Source organism: Pimephales promelas, chromosome 11, assembly GCF_988280905.1.
Source record: "Pimephales promelas chromosome 11, fPimPro1.hap1.1, whole genome shotgun sequence".
NCBI lineage: Eukaryota > Metazoa > Chordata > Actinopteri > Cypriniformes > Leuciscidae > Pimephales > Pimephales promelas.
The window spans coordinates 794888-821076 of NC_142779.1; the positions used below are offsets into that span (position 1 = coordinate 794888).

At 37.0% G+C, this 26189-nt stretch overlaps 1 protein-coding gene and 1 long non-coding RNA gene across 2 annotated transcripts in view; one reads left to right on the forward strand and one right to left on the reverse strand.

The window, feature by feature from the left end:
* Nucleotides 1-883: 883 nt before the first annotated feature.
* On the reverse strand, nt 884-23490 carry LOC120460638 (uncharacterized). The gene is made up of 3 exons (XR_005617991.2): nt 23409-23490; nt 16279-16335; nt 884-1444 (listed from the first exon to the last, which is right to left on the reverse strand). It is a non-coding gene; the product is annotated as an uncharacterized LOC120460638 (long non-coding RNA).
* Nucleotides 10667-26189, forward strand: part of gabrzb (gamma-aminobutyric acid type A receptor subunit zeta, b) — a 53699-nt gene continuing 38176 nt past the window's right edge. The window contains exons 1-2 of the mRNA XM_039648495.2: nt 10667-10895; nt 21064-21144. Coding sequence (XP_039504429.2) covers nt 21101-21144 — 44 coding nt within the window. The 5' untranslated portion in view covers nt 10667-10895; nt 21064-21100. The remainder of the gene's footprint in view (nt 10896-21063; nt 21145-26189) is intronic.

Below are 26189 nucleotides of genomic sequence, written 5' to 3' on the forward strand. Positions count from 1 at the left end.
GCGCTCACAGGTGTGTGTGTGTGTGTGTGTGTGTGTGTGTGTGTGTGTCTCAGACTGACCCATAACAGCCTAACCTCGTTGCGAACTCTGACATATGGGCTGAAAACGTGATTCGTGAAATTTTGCGAAGACTCAAAAAATATTGATAGTGTTTTATTTTGTCGTGCAATTTCAGTTTTGTGTAATCTGATCATTGTGGATTATTATTTGTAAAATAGCAAAAGTATAATTCATTCATGCATGATGGCGATTTAAACCTAATTCACTTCGATAAAGATTACTATAGGGCCATGCTATTCTTGTCATGAGCATCAAGGTGTGTTGACTGCTTATTCCAATCATGGAAAAATATAAACGTTGGAGGACATTGATTCGCGTGAAGTCCTTGAAATCCAAATCTGTGTTGTGGCCGGGTCGTTGTAGTCTGCGTGACTCTCGAGGTCTAATTGAACGGATGAATTATGGTATTCTTCTGTATCATGACGAGTAAATTAACCCTTGTCCAATTGAACTCAAAGACAGCCTATTTATAGACATGTGTGGGTGGCTGTTTGACTCGATAAATTAGGCTATAATAGGGTAAATCCTGTATTTTGTGCTTGCTAGTGCACACGTGCAGCTGTCATGTATCTTTGTAAGTCCTTGTAAAGTATGCGCAAGTGCACGAACACAACCCCCACCCCCCTACACTTAAGGAGCTCAAAACACACACACACAAAAAAAAAAATAAATAAAAATATATATAGGCCTACCGACTATCCAATTGAGTGCAGAGTTTTTATTTCCTTGTTCGGTTAAGACACGCCTCATAATCAAAGCCCTATGGAGCAGTTTCAGACTCATATTCCAACAAGAATATGAGTATGACGAAGTCAGGCTGGGTTTTCGTGTAAATGAGAGGCCAAACCGCAGGGAAATATCTGCGTTTTCCCTTCGTGTGAACGGGGACTTAATCTGGACGGGAGGTGCAAACATAGCAAAAGACAGACACACACACTTTCACAATCCAACAATATTAATAAGAAACCCTAAAAAACACAGTGTCTACTAAACTACATAAATACTAATACTAACGCAGCAGTATCACATCACCATGATCCATACAGATGTGACATATGCGAGATACTCCAGGATCTGTCAACAAATACTCTACTGTAGTATCATAGTTGTTTAGTGAACAAACAACAATATATTTACTGTTTTATGTGCCATAATTCACATATACAGAAACTCTCATTATGATCCAGGAGAGAGCGAGTGCTGAGGATCTCCCGGAGAAAGCGCTGTCCGTGATTGACAGCTCTTGCGGAGGACTCTCAGTGAGCCGAGAGATACCTGATGTCACGGTTCCCATGATGCTCCTCTTCAGTTCAGGAGATTATGCACTCATGCAAACGGATGTCCTCATTACAGCCCACGATGACACAGGTCTGATGTTTTTACCCTGCAGCCATACAGGACAGAAAGAATCAGCTGTCAATCAAATCTGTCAATCACAGCATCTGTGCTGCTGGTTTTCTGGCTTTATTGTAAGTTGTTTGGTTTTATGTTACACATTACACAGGGCTGTCTGTTGTAGTAGTGGATTTGGTTTATCTGGAGTAATATGGTTTGTTCATATACCTGTAAAAAGTGCAAAGTCATACAAATATCAGGTCATTTTAAGATGATGTTTTCCAGCCTTGAAAAATGCATTGAAATTTCCATCACACTTTACAATAAGCTCTTTTTAAAATATTTTAAAAAGTAGACATTTATGGATGAATCCGCCTCTCCATTATTCATCCTCTAAAACCACCATACATTTTTTTTGTATGTACATAAGAGGAACGCTTCACATGATAATTTTATTTTAAAAATGCATGTTAAAATGAACGAATGAAGATAAATCAATGCAGTAGAATAGAAATGAAGAAAAAAATGCAGTAGACTAGAAATTAAGATAAATAAAAATGCAGAATTGTTCAATGTTAAATATTAACTCATTTTAACAAATGAAACAATGCAAAGCATTGTGCATTTTATTTATGCTTACAGATATATTTCATGGTCTCTAATAAAAAAATAGAGTAAAATAAGGTACACTGACTGATATTAATTTGTGTGCATAATTGTTCTTTCAGATTGTTTCTTAGTGAATCAGCTGAATCGATTCCCAGCTCAATCGGCAGGTTCAGTATTGGTCTGTGTTAATGTATTATGTTGATCCAGCGAGCGAACGAAGGGTTAAAGTGTGTGTAAACCGAGCGCCAGATAGAGTTGAGTCTTCAGTGAACGCGTCTCTCAGATTAGAGGACATGTAAGAGTCATGCTCCAGGTTTTGCTCCTATAATGAGTCTTGAAATGTTACTGCTTATGTAAGACGTGCATCAGACAAACACGTCTCTGAAACAAAAAACACACGGTGAAGAAACGAAACATGACAAATGAGCCAAACTCACTCTTCTGAAGACGATTTATGTCTGCGACTCACAGCTGATGATTATTTTTTTCTCTTTTTGTGTATTTCTTTCTCCTCTGCTTACAGGACTCACTCGATCCCTTCAAAATAAGATGTTTCAATACAGACCTTTCGTAAGCAACGTTAAAAATGTATATAAATAGAGCTTTTAATGATGCAGTGCCGTTGGGAAATCTCAGTAACAATAATGGTGTAACAATAAAAATTGCTCAAACTTACTTTGGTCAATGTTTTGTTTTTTGTTTTGATTAATTATAGCCTATAGCATCATCAAATAATGTGTTTTTATTAATATTACAGCCGTTTTTTGCTTCAGTTCCTGAGAAAGAGGAGGAGCCTCTAAAGCCACACCCACCTGTGATGTCATCGGCAGACGGACCAATGGCAGTTCGAAGGCGTTTAACATCCGGAGCCAAGCTGTTTCGAACTCCAGAAACGTCCCCTTTAAATGTGATTTATATAATCTAAATATATAATAACTTAATTACTGTAAGCCCCCCATCTACTCACTGAAAAGCCATCACTGTGATCTCTGCAGGTTAAGAGGTTACGGATGAGAGCTTGTTACACACTTGTTGATGGGGATGAAGTTGCACTGAAAGACTATTAACCTCAGGATATTCAGAGTCTGTGCGGTTCGTGAGACATACATCGCTGTAAATGAAAGGCTTAATTGCTAATTAACACTCAAACCTAGTCAATAAGTCTTTGCAGATCAATGTGGTCAGAGAAGATGCTATAGGTGTGCGAATGCAGTGCTTAATGTATAAATGTGCTGTTGAAAAGGTGTTTTGGGTAGTAGACAAGTGTTTTTGAGCTTTTTTGTGGATTTCTGAATTGCATTGAAGAGTTTGTCATGAAATCTTTCTCATAGCGCTCTGTTATTATGTGGCGATACGGAGGGATGATGCGTAAGTGTCTTTAAAATGACAGATTTTGCACCTAAAAACTCATTTTCACGTATAAATTGTACGATAAACACAATGCGTGCTAGAGACGCATTTAGGGCTGCTCACTACATACGTGCTGACTCTGTAAGTGAGATTATTAAACTACCATTTAGCTTTTCTCCTGAGATGTGTGGTGGATTGTCTCAGATAAGAACGGTTTGTTCTTTGCCGTCTCTCTCTTTATCTATTTGTATGTTTGCGAGGCCGTGGGACGATGAGCTCCAATCCTGTGACAGAGAAGAAAACCTCTGAACCTCGGGGACTGAGATGGGGAACGAGAGCTTGGAAAACAAAGACAGGGATAAAGGAGGATGCAGAAAGAGAGGGAAATAGAATTGATATCGGGGAGAGAGAAACCGAGATAAAGAATGTAAGAGGTGCGAGTGATTCTGAGAGGACGATGAGATACGGAGAAGCAGATATGGAAGATTAATCATTAATAAAAGAAGCCAGGGAGAACCGGATTTGAAAACACACAGACAATAGATAATATGGGAGCCAATTATCTAGAAAACATCCTCAGTGGAGAGTGTGTTTGGATTATGCATGCGGTGCGGCTCTCCATCGGGGTTGCTCAACAGTGATTGGTGATGGGACGTGTGAGTCCAATCTCATGACAACAATTTCCTCATTTGCATATTAGAAAAGATTAAATCATGATCACATTTCTGGCGTGGTTAGAGTCAGTCAGTGTGAAACTTGTGTTTCTGTATCTCAATACTAGTCCTACTTGATCTTAGCGCTGCGTTCGACACTATAGATCATATAATACTCTTGGATCGACTACAAAACTTCACCGGTGTCCAGGGACAGGCATTAAGCTGGTTTAGATCGTACTTATCGGACCGTTCTCATTTTGTCTGTTTAAATGGGAAAAAATCAAAGATAACGTCAGTAGACTATGGAGTACCGCAAGAATCAGTTTTAGGCCCTCTGCTATCCTCAATATATATGCTGCCACTTGGTAATATTATAAGAAAACATGGAATTAATTTCCACTGTTACGCTGACGACACTCAATTATATATTTCATCACGACCAGATGAAAACACTAACTCATCTAAAATGACAGAGTGTCTCAAAGATATAAAATGCTGGATGACGCGTAATTTCCTGCTATTAAATTCAGATAAAACGGAGGTATTACTTATTGGTCCAAAAAACTACTCACAAAACCTCTCACAATACAACTTTAATATAGACGGATGTCCTGTTACTTTATCCACTACAGTAAAAGACCTGGGTGTTATACTAGACCGCAACTTGTCTTTCGAAAATCATATTTCATATGTTACAAGAACAGCCTTTTTCCACCTTAGAAACATTGCTAAGGTACGTAACATGCTATCTGTCTCTGATGCTGAAAAATTAGTTCACGCATTCATGACCTCGAGACTAGATTACTGTAATGCTTTATTAGCCGGTTGTCCTGCATCCTCAATAAACAAGCTACAGTTAGTACAAAATGCAGCTGTTAGAGTTCTTACTAGGTCAAGAAAATATGATCATATAACACCGATTTTATCATCTCTACACTGGTTACCTATTAAGTTCCGCATCAACTACAAAATACTGCTACTGACCTATAAAGCCCTAAATGGTTTAGCACCTATGTACTTAACGGACCTTCTTTCGCCCTACAATCCACCGCGTTCCTTAAGATCACTAAATTCAAGGCTTCTGGTCATTCCTAGGATATCGAAGTCCAGTAAAGGAGGGAGGGCGTTCTCGCATTTAGCTCCAAAACTCTGGAATGGCCTTCCCGATACGGTCCGAGCCTCTGACTCGCTGACACAGTTCAAAACTAGATTAAAGACGCATCTCTTTAGTCAAGCATTCACATAATGCTTACCTTCTAGTCCTCTGTTATGCCGTACGGAACCGTTTGCCACTGAAACTGCTTAACGCACCAGTGGGGCTCGACAGCCTTTCAGACAAACGGGTCGGCGCGTATGGTTGGGTTGCGGAGATTTCGGGTTACGGAGAGTTTGTGAGTTATAACGGAAATCATTATGAACATCAGCTATGCTAATTATTTCCCATCTGCCTTTCTGCTGTTATCTCGGGACGCTTGTCCCGAGAAAAATGGCGTTCGTCAGGTCCAGTTTTGTGTCCAGCCTCTCACGGGGATTTCGGATGCCCCAACGCCTGTGAAGAGACGACTCAACGCCTGTGATATGTTATGGCACCGTTTGATTCATAAACAATATTTATATTTAATATTTATATTTAAACAATATGAATGTAAGCCAGAGGAGAACTGGCCCCCGACTGAGCCTGGGTTCTCCCAAGGTTTTTTCTCCATCCAATCTGATGGAGTTTGGTTCCTTGCCACTGTCGCCTTGCTTTTGGCTTGCTTTGAGCTTGCTCAGTTGGGGTTATTTAGTGTTTAGCAATGTTGTTGATCTGTGTTGTGCTACTTTCATGTTATCACTGTGAAGCTGCTTTGATACAATCTGTATTGTGAAAAGCGCTATAAATAAATGTGACTTGACTTGTTTCGTTCATGGAGTATGTTTTTCTGAAGCGTTCATCTAATATTTAACTTTCCCTTTGTGAAATGATTACATGGTTCCTTTTTTGTTTTCGCTACAAACCATAAAATAAATGTTTTTCTAACATTTAAAGAACTGCACTAACATTCAGAAATAACGTTTCCATAACTTAATTAGAATGTTATGAAAACATTCTTAAAGTATACATGTTTGTTAGCTAGGATTAAACTAACAAACTAGAATGTATTTCACTGAAAATGTCCATGTATTCTTTTATGTATTTTCATTATTTCCCTTTACTCCATTTTCCACTGTGTTGGCATCCATTTGTTTGTCTTGTTAGCTTAAGGCTTGGCTGATTATACCATCTTTGGCTGGTAATCCATCTCCATAGACCTCTGGGAAATAGCTAAAGACAGTGATTTATTTATTTATGATTAGGGTTGGGTATCGTTCGAATTTGAACGATTCTGATTCCGATTCCTTGTTTCGATTCCGGTTCCTAACGATTCTCGATTCCGATTCTTTTAAGAGGCAGGGTCAAAAAAGTTTAGCTAACCTTGCTAACCAATGGTATTTCTGAAGGAAATAATCCTTTCTGAAGGAAATACTCCTTCTGTCACAAATACTCCTTTTGTCACAAATTTTGCATTTTGCCGAGATTTCGTTATTTTTAGAAAAGTGAAGCCACACTTTGGACCACCGACGTAAGCTACTCATGTTCGTCTCGCGCGGTTATGCCAACACTTCCGGTAGACGCTTCTTCGTTGGTGTTGTTCAGCGGTTTCTTCTTCCGCTCGGCGGACTGTGAATATCGAAACTAAGAATCGAAATTTTAACTTGTGAACGATTCCGGGAAAAATTAAAAGTTAGTCTCGGTTCCAATCGATACTCGATTCTCGATACCCAACCCTATTTATGATCTTTATATTTTACTGTTTATCATAGGCCTATGTTAAAAAAATGAAAACCAACAAGACACCTTAAACATGAAATGCACCCTCTATTACTAGAACAATACATCAGTCAGATTTTGAGAGTATCTGTATCATCTTATAACTATGTCTGAATAATTGGTCATTTAGTTGAAGTGGTTAATCAGTTTTACAATCAGCACCAATAGATAAATCCACCTTAAAAAATTCTTTAAAATATAGCTGCAAGCAGCAATTAACAGGGTTCAAGCACTTTAAGGTCTTTTAGGAAACACATAAAAGAGTATTATGTTTTATTTATGTTTTTAAGCCATCTAGATCTGACATGGAATACCACTTACAGCCAATACAGGGACATATATGATTTTTAAAGCCGTTATAGTGCCAACTATGGCCAGATCTCCATAAGAGTGTGCTTTCTGGTTCAAACTACTGTAATATGTTGCATGTTCTCACCAAATTTCATGAAGTTCTGAGTTCTCGTTTAGGAGTTATAGGTTTTGGTGTACACTTGGCCATACCCATTTTCTAAATGCGGAACCGTTTGCCACTGAAACTGCTTAACGCACCAGTGGGGCTCGACAGCCTCTTAGACAAACGGGTCGGCGCGTATGGTTGGGTTGCGGAGAGTTCGGGTTACGGAGAGTTTGTGAGTTATAACGGAAATTATTATGAACATCAGCTATGCTAATTATTTCCCATCTGCCTTTCTGCTGTTATCTCGGGACGCTTGTCCCGAGAAAAATGGCGTTCGTCAGGTCCAGTTTTGTGTCCAGCCTCTCACGGGGATTTCGGATGCCCCAACGCCTGTGATGAGACGACTCAACGCCTGTGATGAGACGACTCAACGCCTGCGATATGTTATGGCGCCGTTTGATTCATAAACAATATTTATATTTAATATTTATATTTAAACAATATGAATGTAAGCCAGAGGAGAACTGGCCCCCGACTGAGCCTGGGTTCTCCCAAGGTTTTTTCTCCATCCAATCTGATGGAGTTTGGTTCCTTGCCACTGTCGCCTTGCTTTTGGCTTGCTTTGAGCTTGCTCAGTTGGGGTTATTTATTTAGTGTTTAGCAATGTTGTTGATCTGTGTTGTGCTACTTACATGTTATCACTGTGAAGCTGCTTTGATACAATCTGTATTGTGAAAAGCGCTATATAAATAAATGTGACTTGACTTGACTTGACTTAAATGTCCCTGTAATAGGCTAGCTATCCAAATGGTAAAGTTCAATATTTTCTTTTTGATAATTAATTGACCTAAAGAGCTCAGAGAATTGTACTCCACTGGTTTTGTTGAGGTTAATGGAAAAGTAGGTTTTTCAAAATATTCAAAATATTTTGAGTCTGCAGCAAATGTTTCGGGAGTTATGAGGGTCTTTTGATCGCTGTAGCGCCACCGTCAGGCCGATTGTGGCGAGATTTGGTGGAATTGGAGACATGGTGGATACTACCATCCCTCAAAGTTTCAAGTTTGTATGACTTACGGTTTGGTGTTACTGGTCATTTTTAAGGCAGAATTTTGATCATTGAAAATCAATAGCAATAGGGTTTCAGAGCTTATACATATCATCATTACATCATCAACCATCCTTGTCAGTCAAGCACTATATTGCATATTCAAATGATTGTGAAATCATCTTTTCCAAATTGCAGCTTTTACCTGTTTTGCTTGATATGAACAGCTTCTGCTCCACCAACAAACTCAGATGCAACTAGATTTAGACATGACCAGGTCTCCAGACTGTTGTTGATACGGTGTGAACGGGCATTCATGAGAGCTGACGCTTCAATTTCTGCCTTTCCAACCAAAATTTCCTGCAAACCAGCATCCGAGACAAGATCAAGCGTCTTTGATGTTTAATGCATAGATGCCTTGAGCCTTGAGCACTTGTGTGTCGAGACACAGTCCGGATTAGTGCGTGGGACTGGATCACATGTAATGTGTTTATCTGTGACAAGCAAATCTTCATATTCATACTGTGTGTGTGAACTAAAGCTAAAAGATGCATTAAATATGTACCAGGAAGCATCAGCTTTGACCCTCTGCTAGTCATGCATATTAATGTACCTTTTTTACTGATGAAAAGTGGCATAAATATGATAATAAATGTTTGTTAAAAAACATGTGTTACGAAAGAAGCTTTTTTGAATTGACACAGAATTGAAAATAAAAAAGTATCTCTATAACTCACAATTCTGACTTTTTTTTATCACAATTGAGTGATATAAAAAAGTCAGAATTGCATGATATGAAGTCGCAATTATTTTTTTTCTCAGAATTGCATGTTTATGCCTCAATTCTGACTTTACAGTAGGCCTATAACACGCAATTGGGAGATATAAAGTCAGAATTGCGAGATATAAACTTGAAATTGCATGATATAAAGTCAGAATTGTAAGATGTAAACTCACAATTGTGAGATAAAAAGTCACAATTATCTTTTAATATGTTTGATTCTGTGGCGAAAACAAAGCTGCATGGTTTTGTCTGTCTGAACATTTTTTAGAAGAAAGTAGGTCAAACATTAAGAAGAAGCTCATTTAAATGCATTTCTTGTGGTTGTGTTTAAATGATCATTCCCATAGTTTCAAGAGCTTCTGTTAAGCATTTTAAAACAGAATTATTATTAATCGATTAAACCTTAAACAATGACCGCATTGTAAAATGTGAAGAAACATTTTAAGGAAAAAATAAACCTGAAGAATTGTATTTCTTGTTGTAGTGTATTGTTTACATTAATGTTTATACATTACAAAGGCAAATACAATTTTCATTGCTACACTTACATTTATGCATGTCAAATGTTTTTATCCAAAGTGACTTGCATTGCATAATTTGCATTCATTTGTCTCAGTTCATGTATTATCTGGGAATCGAACCCACAACCTTGGTGTCGATACTGTTTGAATACAGAAGTTTTAGGGGTAAAAAACTCATTTTGAGAACCAGTGTGTGTGTGATGATGATGTGGTACAACAGCAGAACTGACAACTATTTTCACTCCTGTCGACTTTTTTATATTCATACAGAGAGTATTTGAGCACTTTCAGATGATGAAAGTACCAGGAGTGGATCAAAATACTAAACTTGGAATAAAGATTATTTTCTTGAAGTACAAAGCTGATATTTAGCTACTGATATTTATCTGTCACAGTCACTTACAAGAGTTAAGGTGGTGTACACTGTGTGTGTGTGTGTGTGTGTGTGAGAGAGAGAGAGAGAGAGAGAGAGAGAGAGAGAGAGAGAGAGAGAGAGAGAGAGTGTGTGTGTGTGTGTGTGTGTGTGTGTGTGTGTGTGTGTGTGTGTGTGTGTGTGTGTGAGAGAGAGAGAGAATGTGTGTGTGTGTGTGTGTGTGTGTGTGTGTGTGTGTGTGTGAGTGTGAATCAAGAGATTATGAGAAATGTCAAAATGAAGACATTAAAATTACATTAAAATGTAGAAATTATGACAAACTGTTATGACAGACAGGCTTAGAAAGTCATAATTTCGATTTTTAAATCTCATAATTATTTTGCAGCCTGTGTCCTCTCTTAGCCTACTTTCAAAATTCCATGTCATAAATATGACTTACTATTTCATAATTTCTACTTTTTATGCATTTCAAAAAATGGTATTATGACTTTTTATTTCGTAGGGTAATTAAGATTGTGGGTCAAACGGGATTCCATAGTTAAGCCAGGATAAATCACAGACAGTCTCCGCTCTTGTGTAGCCTACTAGTAAGTCATCCTTGATAGTACACACGGTTGTCAGTCACAAACACTGACTAAGCGAATCTCTTTTGGGGGGAAAAGCAAGAGGCGCGTGCCGGGATTGGCGCGCGAATCACTCCCATGTCAGAGCGCGCGCGTGGGAATCATTTGCTCTCGCGCGCAGCTTCACGGACGCTTCCTCATAACGCGCGTCTATAAACCGGAATAAAGTAACGTTACTGCTAATAACTACCTTTATTTGGATGTCAAGTGGAGATCAATGTCTCCATCGAACCCGCTACTCAGATCATCCTGATATTCCCGAGAAATGCCCGTTTACACACGGCGCCACAGGTAAGAGAAAGCTGACTGGATTTCTGACGTTTCCAGTGAACGCAACGGTTGTTTGTTGTTACGTGGTTAAAAATCGCTTTAAAATTAGTACGTTCTTAATTAGAATTAGCAAATTAAATGTTACTAAGTTAAGTTAAATGTAAAAATGATTAGAATGATGCTTTATCTAGTATGTTTTTGTGAACTCTTGATATAATGTCTTGAATGTGTAACTACAATAATTAACGATCCCTTCACTTTCTATAGGAATGATCATAGTTTCACTGTTAAACAATAATCGGACACGAACGACCTTTCAAATAAAAATTTGAATGCGATAAACTCGTTATCAAGACTTCAAAAGTGGGAAGTAGGACATTTCCGATAACACGTGATCAGTTCGATCCACGCAATTCGTATCCAGTTATCCCTTATTTCAGACTGAAATGTGAGAGTGGAGAGAAAAATCTGTACATATGTTGTTGAATGTTATATAATGTAAATATCTCTGTCACATTTGCCTTGTGGAAAAGAAATTACATTCATTAGGGCGTTGAGTGGTTTGGCAGTCATTGGCTAATTCACTTAATTGGCACATATGCAGTTGACGATTTGGATAATATGATTGATTGGTTATCTTTCATTTCATATTATAACTGCACTGTATAGTGCATATATATTCAGAGATGATCTTGTGTTGTCAGATAATGCTTTTGTCACAGTTTTTCTTTAAAAATAAATAAATATGGAAGGAAAATCGCATTGTTTGTGGTGTGTTACAGCTGGGGTTGATGTAATATAGCAGTGCACAGTGCTCCCACAGCAGTTCACAGCAGTGCAGAGAACATGTTGGAGTGGGAATGAACAGGATTAACATAAATGACTTTTTTTTTTTTTGTGGGAAACATCGTCTCACCTTATCATCAAAATTCCAGAACTGGGATTTTCAGTCACATCATGTGTGAGGATGTAGATCCTGCGCTCAAGAAATACTGAATATATAGTATAGTGGAGCTGGATTTATATAGCGCATAGTGGAGCTGGATTTACGTTCTGATAAAGTAGAGTGGAAAATAGCTAAATATATATTGAGAGAGTTAGAATTAGGGCAGTGAAATATACATTTATATTTAGTGGTGTTTGCTATGTCAACTATTGGACATACTTCAGTGCAACTATTACACTGGAGAGTTTATGATCCAGTTACTTCACTAATGCTACATTCAATGACATGTCGTGCACCTGTTTCTAAAAAAAAAAATACAGAAGCTTTCTATAAATTTTATTATATTTAACATCAGCCAACAGTGTGTATGCGTGTGATGTCACCACCCACTGAGTGGCAAAAAGACTAAGTGGCAACATTGTTTTTCAGTGTAAATGCCGGGAAAAACACACAAAACACATCTAAAACAGGAAAGAGCTTTTGCGATTAACTGTATAAATAGATTTGACAAGAAATCTAAGGTATATTTTTACAGACTGCCGAGAGCTACAGAACAGAGAAGTGAATGGATCAAGGGGGCAGAGAAAGGGGGATTTGCAGTGATCATTTTGTGTCAATGTGCTGAATTTAGGGTAAAATAAATCATACCCTAAATATTGTATTGTTATATATTTTATTGGCAACTAATCAGTTAAATATTTTCCATTGTATATGTTGCATAATTTGATGTTTTTAAATGAACACTGAAAAAAACTATACAAGTTTTACGGCTGGGCGACATGAGGATACATATAACATTGATATAAGCGATGATCTGGATTTAGACCTTGGCCATATTATTTATACAAAGCGTTAACAGGCAAATTTGCTTGATGTATTTCCCCGTCGTCGACATCAGGCTCATATAAATGTCAGGAAACACGATTCTGAATGTCAATATCACAGATCACTGGATCTGTGGTGAGTTGTAAGGAACACTAAATCATGTCCAACCTTTATTTTAAACTGATAATCGTTTGTTTTACTTGCATTTTCGCAGTTTCCCCTATTAAATCCAGTCAGTCAGCAGCTCTTCTGCCACTCAGTTCCCACGGGAAAGTGACGTCAAAGCATACAGTATACCCTCTATACTGTTAGTCAACCATTAGATTGATTGTTCCAAATTAATTTATTACAAAATAGTTACAAAATCTAATGGCACTAAAATAACATGGGTTCCCACTTGTAAATTTGCTTGGTCATTCTTTCGTGAAGGCCATGCAATTGATGAGATTTATAAATGTTCAATTGCTACGTGCCCCGACGTATCATCCAGCAGATGAAAATAATGCGACCGATCACTTCAACAACACAAGATTTGAGGAATCATTAATATCTGGAGCTAGCCTGTTCCTACCAGACTCGTACATTTCATTTGTACAGAGAGTCTGGCCTCGCTCCATTGACGAGTGCTAACTTCCTTGAAGGCGGGACCTGCATTGAAGTTTTAAACCATTGGATCCGCCGTAATCGCTAACGTTTGGTCGTGGCCAGGCTTGGGAGGGTTACTTTAAAAATGTATTCCGATACAGTTACAAATTACTTCATAAAAAAAGTATTCAGTAACGTAATCCAAGTACCACAATACGAAAGTAATGTAACTGATTACTTTTGGTCCACTTCAAGGACAGATATTATAAAAAAAAAACAAAAAAAAAAACAAACTTTTATTTATTAAGAATTTCACATCCCTGAAATATATTTATTTAAAGGGCTATAGAGACATCTAGTGGCTACAGTATGGTTTTACAGATTATTATGTATTATGTAGGCTAAGGAAATAGTAAAAACACAACATTTAAAAAGTCTACACAATCTACATATTAGTTTATTTTAAAATAGGAAATAAACTGTTGACTAATGCCGTGATCTTTCTTAATTTGCCTGACTGAAATTGGGCCGTTGGAAGTAGGAGTTCCCTTACGTTAGTGGTGAACATCTCCTTAAGTGAGACTGAGAACGAAGAGATAATGAAAGGAAATTTTAGGTACTAAAAAAGCTACTCTCTTGATTTTTACAGATTCCAGCATTGCTAGAAAACTTACAAATGCGATCATACAAACCACAGAATTTTAAAGCAGTAATAAACGCTACATATTAAGCTAACAACAAGGCACAGGATGCACTGCAAAACAATGTTGTTGGAATTTTCCTCTTTAAAAACAAAATAGCGGCGGAATTTCCAAGAAATGAAAGCATTTTTACCTGTGAGCAGCATTGTTTCTAGCAGCAGTGATTCAATCGGTGTCTGAGGAGATTGTTGTCGAGAGCTGTTATTTTACTCAGTCACCAGCGGGTGGCACACGTGACTCGTGTCGCGCGAGTCATTAATATAGTGTTATTATGCCAAAATACATATTTACTTAGTTTTAAATGAAACCATTGTAATCCTGAAAGTATCCCCTCCTTTTTCAAAAAGTAACTATAATCTGATTACTACGTTTTTTGATGTAACTGTAACGAATTACAGTTACTGGATTTTTGTATTCTGATTACATAACGCTGTTACATGTATTCTGTTACTCCCCAACACTGGTCGTGGCGTACGATGACTGAAACTAGCGCACAACATCAACGTCATCGTTCTCAGCCACTCCCTCTGTCCGCTGATTGGACTGGTAAAAAAAAAATGATTGGAGAAAACCCAAAAATGTACAGCAAACCCAGAAGGAAAATGAAAATTGAGCGGAAGTACGTATGAGGGCAAACCCTGAGCAATAGTTGTGTTGAGGTTGTGCTGTTGGTGTCATGAATGACTGCAGGATTCTGTCCTGCTGAAGGTCAAAAACAATATAACAATGATCCCACCCAAAGGACAAAGGCTATGATCATTGAAGGCCTTCCTAAAGCGCCAACTCCATCAGTCTTACAGGCTAGATTGGCTATCCATCACATTATCTCTGGCTCGGTGGGGGGGTTGTCATGTTGCTCACCCAGTAGTGGAAGAATCTCTCTGGATCTTCCTGCGATTTCAGATGTGTGGGTCTACTTGATTTCGGTTTTCTATCCTCCTCCGCTTTGACCTTTGAGCTCTTTGCAAACTATAGTGACAAATCTTGTAGAAAGTGTGACAGCGGATCCATTATTTTTTCACATACATCCTCCCCTGTGTATAAGTCCTCACTTGAATGAAATATCCTTTGGGATTTTCACTGTTGTAAGCGGCTAAACTTCTGAATCGAGGTTTTCCCGTCAGGTCGGAATCACCATAATTTCATAAAGAGGACAGCTGAGAAATAATGCCTCAGATTGTGGAAAGTTGTTATAGAGCACTGATGTCTACATTTAAATTCAATAATCGTATCACTGATCTTTGATCACCAAAATTACATATTTAAACTCATCTGAATTCCATTTTTAATGGCTTGAATCAATTAATCAACAAAATTTAAACATCAAATCAATTCAAAAATGAGAAGAGAATTATTTTGTGTTGTTTTTGAAAGTCGATGTATGAAATAAAGTTATGCTCATAATTTTCATGATTTATGATTTCTTCACGTTAACACAATCAGGTATGCCTTTAATGAATGCAAACAGTTGAAAAAGAAATCAGATGTGTATCATTATATGGGTCTTAAAGTGACAGCAGCCTAATATTAATGCTAATCAAACAACAAACGAAAACAGTATAAAATTAATCTATAAAACAATAAAAATAAGTCCTGTCATATGATAAATTTAATAATAATAAACTCCTCGCCTAATAATAATTTAATAATTGAAAATAGCAAATCCTCTTGATATAGCTAATGCTTTTGACGATATCTCTGGTTATTGTCATTACGCAATATCATCGTCCATCATCACAACCCTATAGCACATATTAGAGTGATTTATATTCTGTGAACCAATCTACCAATTTACATTCAAGGTAATCGTGACCCCTGCAGTCACCAGATGGGCGCACATTATAGATGAAGCAGCTGGTGGCTTGTTTGTTCAGACTGATTAAAACTCATGTGCACAGGTGCATTATGGGATTCGGAGTCGGTGGTGTTGTCATATTTGATATTGGCTCATCTCTATCCTCTTGCATTTTCATGCATCTAGAGAATGTGCGTGTCCTTACAGACGAGACTTCAGGCCGTGTCTTTAGATTTGTGTGTTTTGAGTTTGTAGGTTTTTGGGTGATCGTAAACACAAATGCTCAGTTTGGAATTGGATAGTTAGTCCTTAATGAGCAGATCAGGCTGATCTTTTTGGGCACACAAAAAATAATGATCATTATTGGTAGGCTATACTTTCATATAAACGTGCATTATTACGACTTATCACTATCCACACTGAGAATTAATTTTTTGACTGTCAGTTTTTACGCTGATTGGTCTGTAGTTTCATATAGCATGTTTTACCCAAAATGGATGCTTTAATGAACAGCTCGTTAAAAAAATTACCATTCTGTCATCATTTACTCACCCTCATGTCGTTCCAAACTCCTTTCTTCTGTGGATCTTCACACTTGGCCAGGGTTAACTTAAACCAAACCATAAAGACATTTTGTTATTTGAAACAAAAAATAAAAGTTTTTTTAAAAGAAAAGGAAAAGAAAGTAAACTTATTCCGGGCTCAACGCTAAGGACTGTTGTGCTTGCCCAGTCAAACACATTTTTACTTGCCTGCCAAAATGTTCACTGGCCCCAACACACAAAATTAATAAATAAATGAAATAAAATAACATTTTTGTTTGTTTTTGATCCATAATAAGTAGGTTGTGATACCAAAAACTACTAGCCTAGCCTAATTCATAAGTTTTTAATATTGCTAAAGACACTAAGTATTAAAATACTGAGAAAGTGAAAAACAAGAAAGTGATGAAAAGCGTGAGACAGGACATTAGATAAAGTGTGTTCCCACTGTGCAGGCTGGTGGTGGTGGTGTAATGTTGTATGGGATGTTTTCTTGGCACACTTTAGGCCCCTTAGTGCCAATTGGGCAGCCACGGCCTACCTGAGCATTATATTTGTGTGGGGATATTTGTGTGTCCTGATAATGCCAAAAGTCTGATGTTCCCAGTAAAAAGTGTCCGACTTTGTTTTAAATATATCTAGTCAGAGTGAAACAGCGCAATATTTATCTAAAATACTTCTGCATTTCAGCTTCATAATCATGAATATTGTTATTCTGGTGTCTCTATTGTCCTGTGCTTTGGGTTTCTGCACCAAGTCCAAGTCTATTCATTTACACACACAATTTCAGGCAATTAATTATTTCCTCTTGGATTCACACTTACCCATTTCCTGAATTTTTAAAAGCTTCTATATAGCATTTTTAAAATAATTGGAACAGATATGTAAAATATGGCAACTTGGGTATTTATTTTGGCTTCAGATTTTTGTTGTATATTTGATGCACTTCACTCAAAAAAATGAACTAGGGAGGTTGTGCACTTTACATAATATATTTATATATAGTTTACTGTTTTTTGATTTTACATGTTTTTTTTCTATTAAGGTCTATGTAATTGTGTCTCAACTTGACAGTACAAAATCCTAATGTGTTGTCTAAACACAAACCATTTATGTTAAGTAAAAAAAGTGTACATCCAGAGGGTGGCAGTATAGAGCCGACTGCCATTGTGCCTGAACTTAATTTTATTGTGTTCAATCTGCTTAAATCTACGAACAACTTAAATTTACTTAATCCGTTTGTGTTGGATTACATGAATTGTGTTGCCTTAACTGAACATGGGCAGTGCTTTTAGTTCCCAGCATGCTTTGCATATGGTTGAATTAAGAGAGAATAAATGTTAAAATTAAGTGATATTTTATGTTTTTTTGAATCATGTCAGGAAGCTTTTAAAAATTCACGTTGAGACTACTTAAATTGGGTAATTTAAAATTACATAATTCGATTATGTTGAAGTTACATGAACAATTTATGTTTGTTTAACGTAATCCAGTTATGTGGAACCTGTTGACAAAAAATTAATTAAAAATAATTAAAGACAACATATATTTTTTTTGAGTGTTCTTTCGGGTTTCAGTGATTCCTCAAAGTGTTTGTTGATCTGTTCGAGAACAATCATATTGATACGTGAGTATGAGAGAATTGTAGTCATGGATTTTAATACATATTGCATTTTTTTATGCACCTGTTATGCTGATATATAATTGTTGGTGTTTTCAAATGTCTAAAATAGTTCATTGTTTCATACTTCACTCTGGGTTAGTGTATTCCTGTGCATTGAGCGGCAAAATTGTGCAATGTTATATTCTTTATTCATATCATAGCATGTCTTTATTTAGCAGATTTCTCATGCACGCTCAGTGTGTGTCGTAAGCATGCATTTTGCTTCCCTAGTTGAAAAATGGCAAGAGTCAGACCCTTCTGGATGAACCATCTGGATGTTTGATATCTCTGAAGACGTTTCTTGTGCTTTCATCCTCCCAGCGAGGTGCATTTGGGGAAAAAAGTAAAGAGAAAACAACTCCAGAGTAAGGCATAAGTTTTGCAAAGCTATTTCTTTATATAAATTACATAATGTGTAGATGAGTGCACTGCTGGAGCTGTGTTTCTGGGAAATGACTTCCGCTTGATTGGGAATACCTTCTGTTTGTATCTGCTGCTGACTTGTTAGGCTGGTGTTTGAAAGGTCTGTTGAACTCTACTGTGCATTATAGCAGATTTCACCAGCCTAAAGGGTAAATTATACATCTGCCTGCTCTCAAGACCCGCAATAGTTTCCCTCAAACTGAGAGTATCGCTCTGAAAAATAGGATTTATGCCATCTGTGATGCCCACTGGGAGAGTTTGGTGACAACACAGTTTGTTTGAGTCTGTTTCACTGGTGGTTCTTCAGGCAATCGTTCCATATGCGTAGCTTAAAGGGATAGATCACCCAAAAATGAAGATTGTCATTAGGGCTGGGTAATAAATATCGATTTCTCGATATTAATCGATTCTCATTTTTACAAACCGATATCGATTCTTAAATCTCAAGGATCGATTAGTCATCCTGTTTCGTTTGAATGAATGTGACATTGTATCGCGGCTGCGCGCATCCAACAAATCGCAATAATCTTTGTCCTTTGTTACTATTGATATGAAACAAAGTCTCAATTTTCAAATTACGTCCATTTTCTTTAGAAATTCAAAAACATAAATAGCGTTTTGTCGCTGTGGCGTGAGATCGCTCTGGAGAAGCAGCAGCGCTGATCTCTCTTCCGGCTTAATAATACCAGTCACAGCGCCAAATAAACATGAATGAGCATCTGAAAGTGTGTTAAAGATAGAGGACAACTTATCCAAATCCGTATCATGGCTTATTGAGTCACTCAATCAGCGTTTCAACCGTGGAAAGACGTCAATTAAACAGCTTTAATGTCATCGTCATATTTACCTCAGAAAACCCACATAAACTCGTTAGTCCACACTCGTTAGTATTCTTCAATATTTAATGCATATTTGAATAAATCTGGCAAGTTTTTATGACAGCCACCATTTAAATGTTTATATTTCATATAATCTTCTTATTATAAAAATAAACAAAAAACTAATTTAAGTGTTTGTATAGCTACAAAACAGTTCATTATTACCTTCATATTAGGCTAATGAAGCCTATAGGCTACAACTAGACTATATATATATATAGACCATAGTTTACAGCATTTAAGAGATTTGATTTCCTTGTGGAAAATCGCCATTTATTGTAACTTATATCCAAAATAATCGATATTGAATCGAATCGAATCGTAATCGAAATCGAATCGAATTGCAAGCTTGTGAATCGAAATCGAATCGTGAAATTTGTCTCAATACCCAGCCCTAATTGTCATTATTCATTTATCCCTGAGTTGTTGCAAACCTGTATGGATTTCTTTCTTCTGCTGAGCACAAACGAAGATATTTTGAAGAATGTTGGTAACCAAACAGTTGATTGACTTGATAAACAGTTGATTAAACAGGGGTGCACATACAGTAACAGGTGCGTAGGGCTGGGCGATATGACGATATATATCGTTACCGTGGTAGAAAACGTCAGTCGTAACAGATTTTTTTTATTCCGTGTATACCGCGAAATGTAAATAAGTGGGCGTGGTTAACTCCCGTGCAGTGCGCGTGAGACTGATGATGAGATTTGTCAAAGAAACATGGAGAAAGCAGATCAAGAGGATCCACAAAGGAATTACGTTTTCTAAAGGGTTGTTGTTAACGTGATATGTTCGGGGGGAAAGGCAGCCGTCAACTTGAGCAGAGCAGTTTAGAGGAGTGCACGTTCGCAACGGGGAAAGCATGAAGTTACTTGATAACAACATTTCATAGGCTATATCAATATCATGACGAATAGAAATAACCTTAAATAATGTGTAGTTATCCGCATCTTTCCTACTCTTATGTATAGTTTCTTTTTAAACTTGAAAATGAATGAACATCCTGCTTGTTACAACGAATATATAATCCTGTTTCTGAGGCAAAATTACTAAATATGCAGCGCAAGTTATATATTTTTTAACTCCAAACAATTGCCTACTGAACCAGTTGATAAAATCGTCCTCTGGTTCGATCTGTGATTACAACTTGACTCTCAAATTAATCGATCGCATTTTGTTGATGCAGTAAAAGTAACATTTATTTAACTTTAAAAAACAATATTTAACAAATAGTAAAAACGTGAGGTTGAACAAAAAAAAAAGTTCAGTGCTGAAAATAAATATTTAAGCATAAATGAGACTGTATGACACACTGTAGCAACCAGCATAATAAAGTACACAGTGCACACTGTACTTCATTTTAAAAGTAACTTAATAAGTACATTTTTACTTTACCTAAAAAGTAAATTGTTCTGTGCCGGGAAAAAACTATGGCCGAACACAGCAGTCGCGTATCGGCCGATTCCGATACACATAAAAAACGCAAATATCGGCCCGATATATCAGCCGGCCGATATATCGGTCGATCACTAGCCCATACAAACCGAGCGTTTTTTAGCTAGGCTCAAAACTAGGGTAGAAAATAGCCTATTACTTATTCATTTTGATGTTTTTGAATGTAAAAACCAAGCGAATGTCATAAGTTGACCTTAGACAACAATATAATAAAATGTAAAAAGCCAGTTTATGACCCCTTTAAAAACGTACCTCTTCACTGTTGCCTATAACTTGTGATGTCCCTTGTTGTCTGTTGTTGTGTTGTTTTTGGTTCTTGTTTTTAATTGTGCTTTATACATAAATTGAGCTTGAGATTGCTTCTGTTCTCCCTCAGATCGACTCCAGCGGCCTGAAACTCTCACTCGCTCACCATGACCTCCTTCAGCTCTTTATTTGCCCTGCTCTTCATCTGCAGGTAAGAGGATTCTGTCATGCATCAAACTCATATAATCGTGTTTGACGTTTCTAAATCAGCCTTATAAAAGCGTGGATGTGCTTCTAGAATAGTACATTTCCGAATTAAGGATGCAATTATTCATCAATTCTTTTAAGGAAAGCTTACCCAAGAAATAAAATGCATGTTTTCACCCACATCTCCTTTTAAGAAAGAAATGCATATTTTGATAAATTGCTAACTCCTCTCATTAGGTTATGCTAGGGGTGTGACGAGACAGTATTTGCACAGGATTTTATAAGAAATCCTCAATGGCAAAATTCATGACTGAAAAAAAAAATCATTTCTGAGTATTAATAATATGCATTGAAAGACAACAATATACAAGCACTGTAAAATGTTTTGCCACAAACTCGACTGACTGGCTTTTGTCATGTATGATTTCACACGAGTCTCTTCAGAACTACGTACGCTAAGTTAATCGATGTCACGCCGCTGTTGATTACCAGAAGGTGTTTGCGTATGTGGACCGCTCGAATGCAGTAGGCTGTGAGAAAGTGAAAATAGAAATTGTGAGCAGAAAAAGTGTTGTTTGGCTGTACTTTCAGTCAAAAGAAGGCGATTCAAGTCGAGCTACGTGTTCAATTTGCAATGCCAATTTGTGTTGTGGTGGCAAGGACCCTAAACAATACACTGTTTGCGAAACATTTGCGTACGAAACATCCGGAAGAATATGAGTTGTGCATGAAGGAATCTACAAACAGCAGCTAAAATGCACAACTTCAGGTCCGGGGAAGGAAGGACAGTCACAGATAATCTTGTGTTAACCAGGCGACCATTACCAGACAACATGTGGATATTGATCGGATCTTGAGATAGGGTAAACATAGGCCTACGGTAATTGTCAAAATAGTTTTTCCCACTTGTCATCCTTTTGTTACAGTTAAAATAAAATGATAAATACTAGGGCTGTGTAATAAATATCGATTTCTCGATATTAATCGATTCTCATTTTTACGAACCGATATCGATTCTTAAATCTCAAGGATCGATTAGTCATCCTGTTTCATTTGAATGAATGGGACATTGTATCGCGGCTGCGCGCATCCAACAAATCACAATAATCTTTGTCCTTTGTTACTATTGATATGAAACAAAGTCTCAATTTTCAAATTACGTCCATTTTCTTTAGAAATTCAAAAACATAAATAGCGTTTTGTCGCTGTGGCGTGAGATCGCTCTGGAGAAGCAGCAGCGCTGATCTCTCTTCCGGCTTAATAATACCAGTCACAGCGCCAAATAAACATGAATGAGCATCTGAAAGTGTGTTAAAGATAGAGTACAACTTATCCAAATCCGTATCATGGCTTATTGAGTCACTCAATCAGCGTTTCAACCGTGGAAAGACGTCAGTTAAACAGCTTGCAATCAATGTCATCGTCATATTTACCTCAGAAAACCCACATAAACTCGCTAGTCAGCGAGAAAAAATAACTCTAGAGAGGAGCATTTTGCTAAATATATACACCATATTACATATGCATTATAATCTTAATGTTTAATGCATATTTGAATAAATCTGGCAAGTTTTTATGACAGTCACCATTTTCTTATTATAAAACTAAATAAAAATGTAATTTAAGTGTTTGTATAGCTACAAAACAGTTCATTATTACCTTCATATTAGGCTAATGAAGCCTATAGGCTACAACTAGACTCCCATAGTTTACAGCATTAGTTCAGAGATTTGATTTCCTTGAGAAAAATTGCCAATTATTGTATCTGATGTCCAAAATAATCGATATTGAATCGAATCGTTATCGAAATCGAATCGAATTGCAAGCTTGTGAATCGAAATCGAATCGAATTGTGAAATTTGAAATAATAAATACACTGCTGTGGACGTTGTTTACTTCATTAACGTGTTTACTGTGTTAATGGACTGAGGATGGGAATAGGATTCGGATTTCGGTTTCGGGTGCATACCAATAAACTGTATAAAGCAAATAGTGTTGATTTCTTCCATAAAAGGTTGATAGAAACAAAGGTTTATAATCTATTCCAGATGGATGTTGGTGTCAGTGAACTTTGCAAATGTGTAGCGAATAGCAAATCACAGGCAGCTGGAATGATGGGAGCTTTTTTCACAGTCTGATGCTCGAAAACTGCCTTGACGGTGCGGTTTAGAGAGACTGTGAAGCACATAGACCCACGCAAACAAACATACATGTGTGAGGAACGCCTGTAGGCATGATGTCATGAGATTTATTTATTCTGACACTCACCTAGTTCCCGCAGCGCTTTGAATCAAACACTTTCATGCCTCGTGTCCCGGCGCTCCAGACTCCAGCAGTTCCTCTGATTATCATCCATAATGGAGGCGAGTGAGCGGAGGCACATGTGGCACACACACACACACACACATGGATCAGTGTTTGTAGGATGTTCATTCTGTGAATAACATGGGCTACGTTTCCTCTAAAGCATTGTAAATCTAAGCAGATTTCTAAGTTCTGATTAGAAATCCACCAAAATGAAAATATTGCCACATAACGAACTTGATGATAAGGAATTTATTACTAGTTCAGCTCTGTATCTCATTCATATTCCCGAATGAGATCTTTAAGGATAATGTGATTGTTTTGTGTCTGCAAGAGATTAATGACCTAAATGGAGATTAGATTAAAATTGCACTTTTGTCAGATTATGTGATTTTTTTTTTTAAGCATCAGGACCTTTTTGACTCTTTGAGCTCATTGTCTCTCATATTCTTTGTCATGGCAGCTTAATTTCAGGAATTAGATTATTTGAAGTACCAAAAAACTAAAGTTGGAGACAAAGTGAAATTTAATATTATTCTTAACGTCATTCAGTGGTTTGTAATTCAGCTGAACATGAATTCAGAGAAACATGTTTAGGTGTTTGTACTACCAACTGACTCCCTGTTTACAGCATTAGTTCATTTAGTAGTTTGTTCGTTCGTTCGTTCAGATTGAATCCGAGTCTTGTGAATTGAATCGAATTGTGTCAATACCCAGCCCAGTTATTTATGTTATATGTTAAATGTTATGCTATATGTGTTATTCTGGAGGCTGTCCTTAAGTGTCATGCATCTCTCTCACTTACTCTTCTGGGACAGAATTATGGTTTTGTTCTCCCTTTTCATCTCCCAATTTCCATTTGCTGGGAAAGAACAAAGCATGAGACGATCCAAGAGTAAAGCAGTAACACTTTATTACACTTCAGTAATGCTTCCCGAAAGCATCTTTAGCCAACTATGGTCGCAATTTCCGTCGTTATTATCAATAGAGTTCAATGGAAATTGCGACCAACTTGCGACCATAGTTGGCTAACGATGCTTTCGGGAAACACATCCCTGATTGGCCATCGAGTCTTTACAACACCCGACCCAGACAGAAGCAACCAGTAACACACCAAACATGAGACGTGTAAAATATGACAGCAACATTTTTATATCACCAATATATATATATTATATAACCAATGGTGTTGGTTTGCATTGGTAGGCTTAACATGGTATATGTTTATATTCTGATGCCAGTGTCGTCAACACGTCATCCGCTATAGTTAGGTGAAAGGAAAAAGACTGACATCTCTCTTTTCATACAGATTACATCAACTGAGAATAGTTGCTTTTTATATAAATTACTTCATTTAAAAGAACAAAAGGATTTCAGCTTCATAAAGAGAAATCTTTCATGTCTCTGTGACAAGTATTTAATGACGTTACGTTTCAGAAAGATTTTTGCGGAGACGGAGTGAGCTCAAAGCGTACCGTTTATTTTATTTATTTCACAAAAACACAAGGTTTTGATGTTAATAAGAGTGTACACAAAAAAGTTATTTAGATTTTATTTATATGACCATTAATGACAGAGTATTTTAAGTCTATGTTGCAGCGCATTACTCGACCTCAGGGGGTTAAGGCACAGTTTAATCTTATTGTGCATTATTCTGTTTCAAGTAGTATTATTCCAAGGATATCTTTTTTTTTTTTAATGAAATTGTTTGAATTTAAACCTTATTCGGTCTTATTCGGTCAACCGGTTAATTAGTTCTAATATAAATCTTATTCGGTCAACCGGTTAATTAGTTATAATTAGTTGAAGATGGGGTAGGATTGAATAAGCTTATGCTTCTTCCTACTCCTTTTCGGACATGTATAAGTAATTTTTTTTTTTTTTTTCTACATGTTCGAAATAAAAACTTTTCATTCATTCATTCATTCATTCACTCCTTGAGTTATTGTATAAGCTATTGCTCCAAATGATTCAAAGCGTCCAATCAGCCGTATTACTAGATTAGTCTGAATATTACCAATAGTGTTGGCTTTTGTTTAAGAAAAGGCTGTTAAATACATAAATGTAAATGTTTAAAGTTTATACAAATCAGTGTGAAATGTATGGCATCGTGGAAAGTCTCCGCAGTTCAGTTTGCTCCAGAACTGCAGACAAACGTTTAATTCGGTGAAGGAAACTCGGTCTCGGTCATTTTTATCATGCATTATCGTTTGGCACCGTGATATCATGTACTGTACATTGTCATGCTACTCGTTAAATGAAACGAATAGCGACGGTCATGAGTGAGTTTCCCCTCCGGCCGAGAATGAGCTTAACCAGCTCTGCCAGCAGCCTCTGCGAGGGGTTCAGATAAGCTCCGGCAAAGATAAGGTGGATTAATATGAAGTGAAATTTTAAAAGCTTTTTGTGTGTGGCGTAACACACAAAGACAGAAACATACACTCGTTCACATGCTAGCATACGCGTGTGAGGATGACTCAAATCACTTTAGCCCATAGGACAGATGAAGTCATATATATAGTGTACAAATTCAGTTGGGCTTGAAAGCCTTCTTCAGGGAATATAACACAAACTAACTACATACTGAGTTGAACAATTTATATTAAGAGGATTAAAGGGATTAGAAAGTGCAGCACTGCAAAATATGATGTTCTTCCTCAGTGTTTCTTGTTTTCCAGCACAAATATCTAAACATTCTTAAATCAAGACTGGCAATGCAAAATGAAAAGGGTTTACTTCATGCTT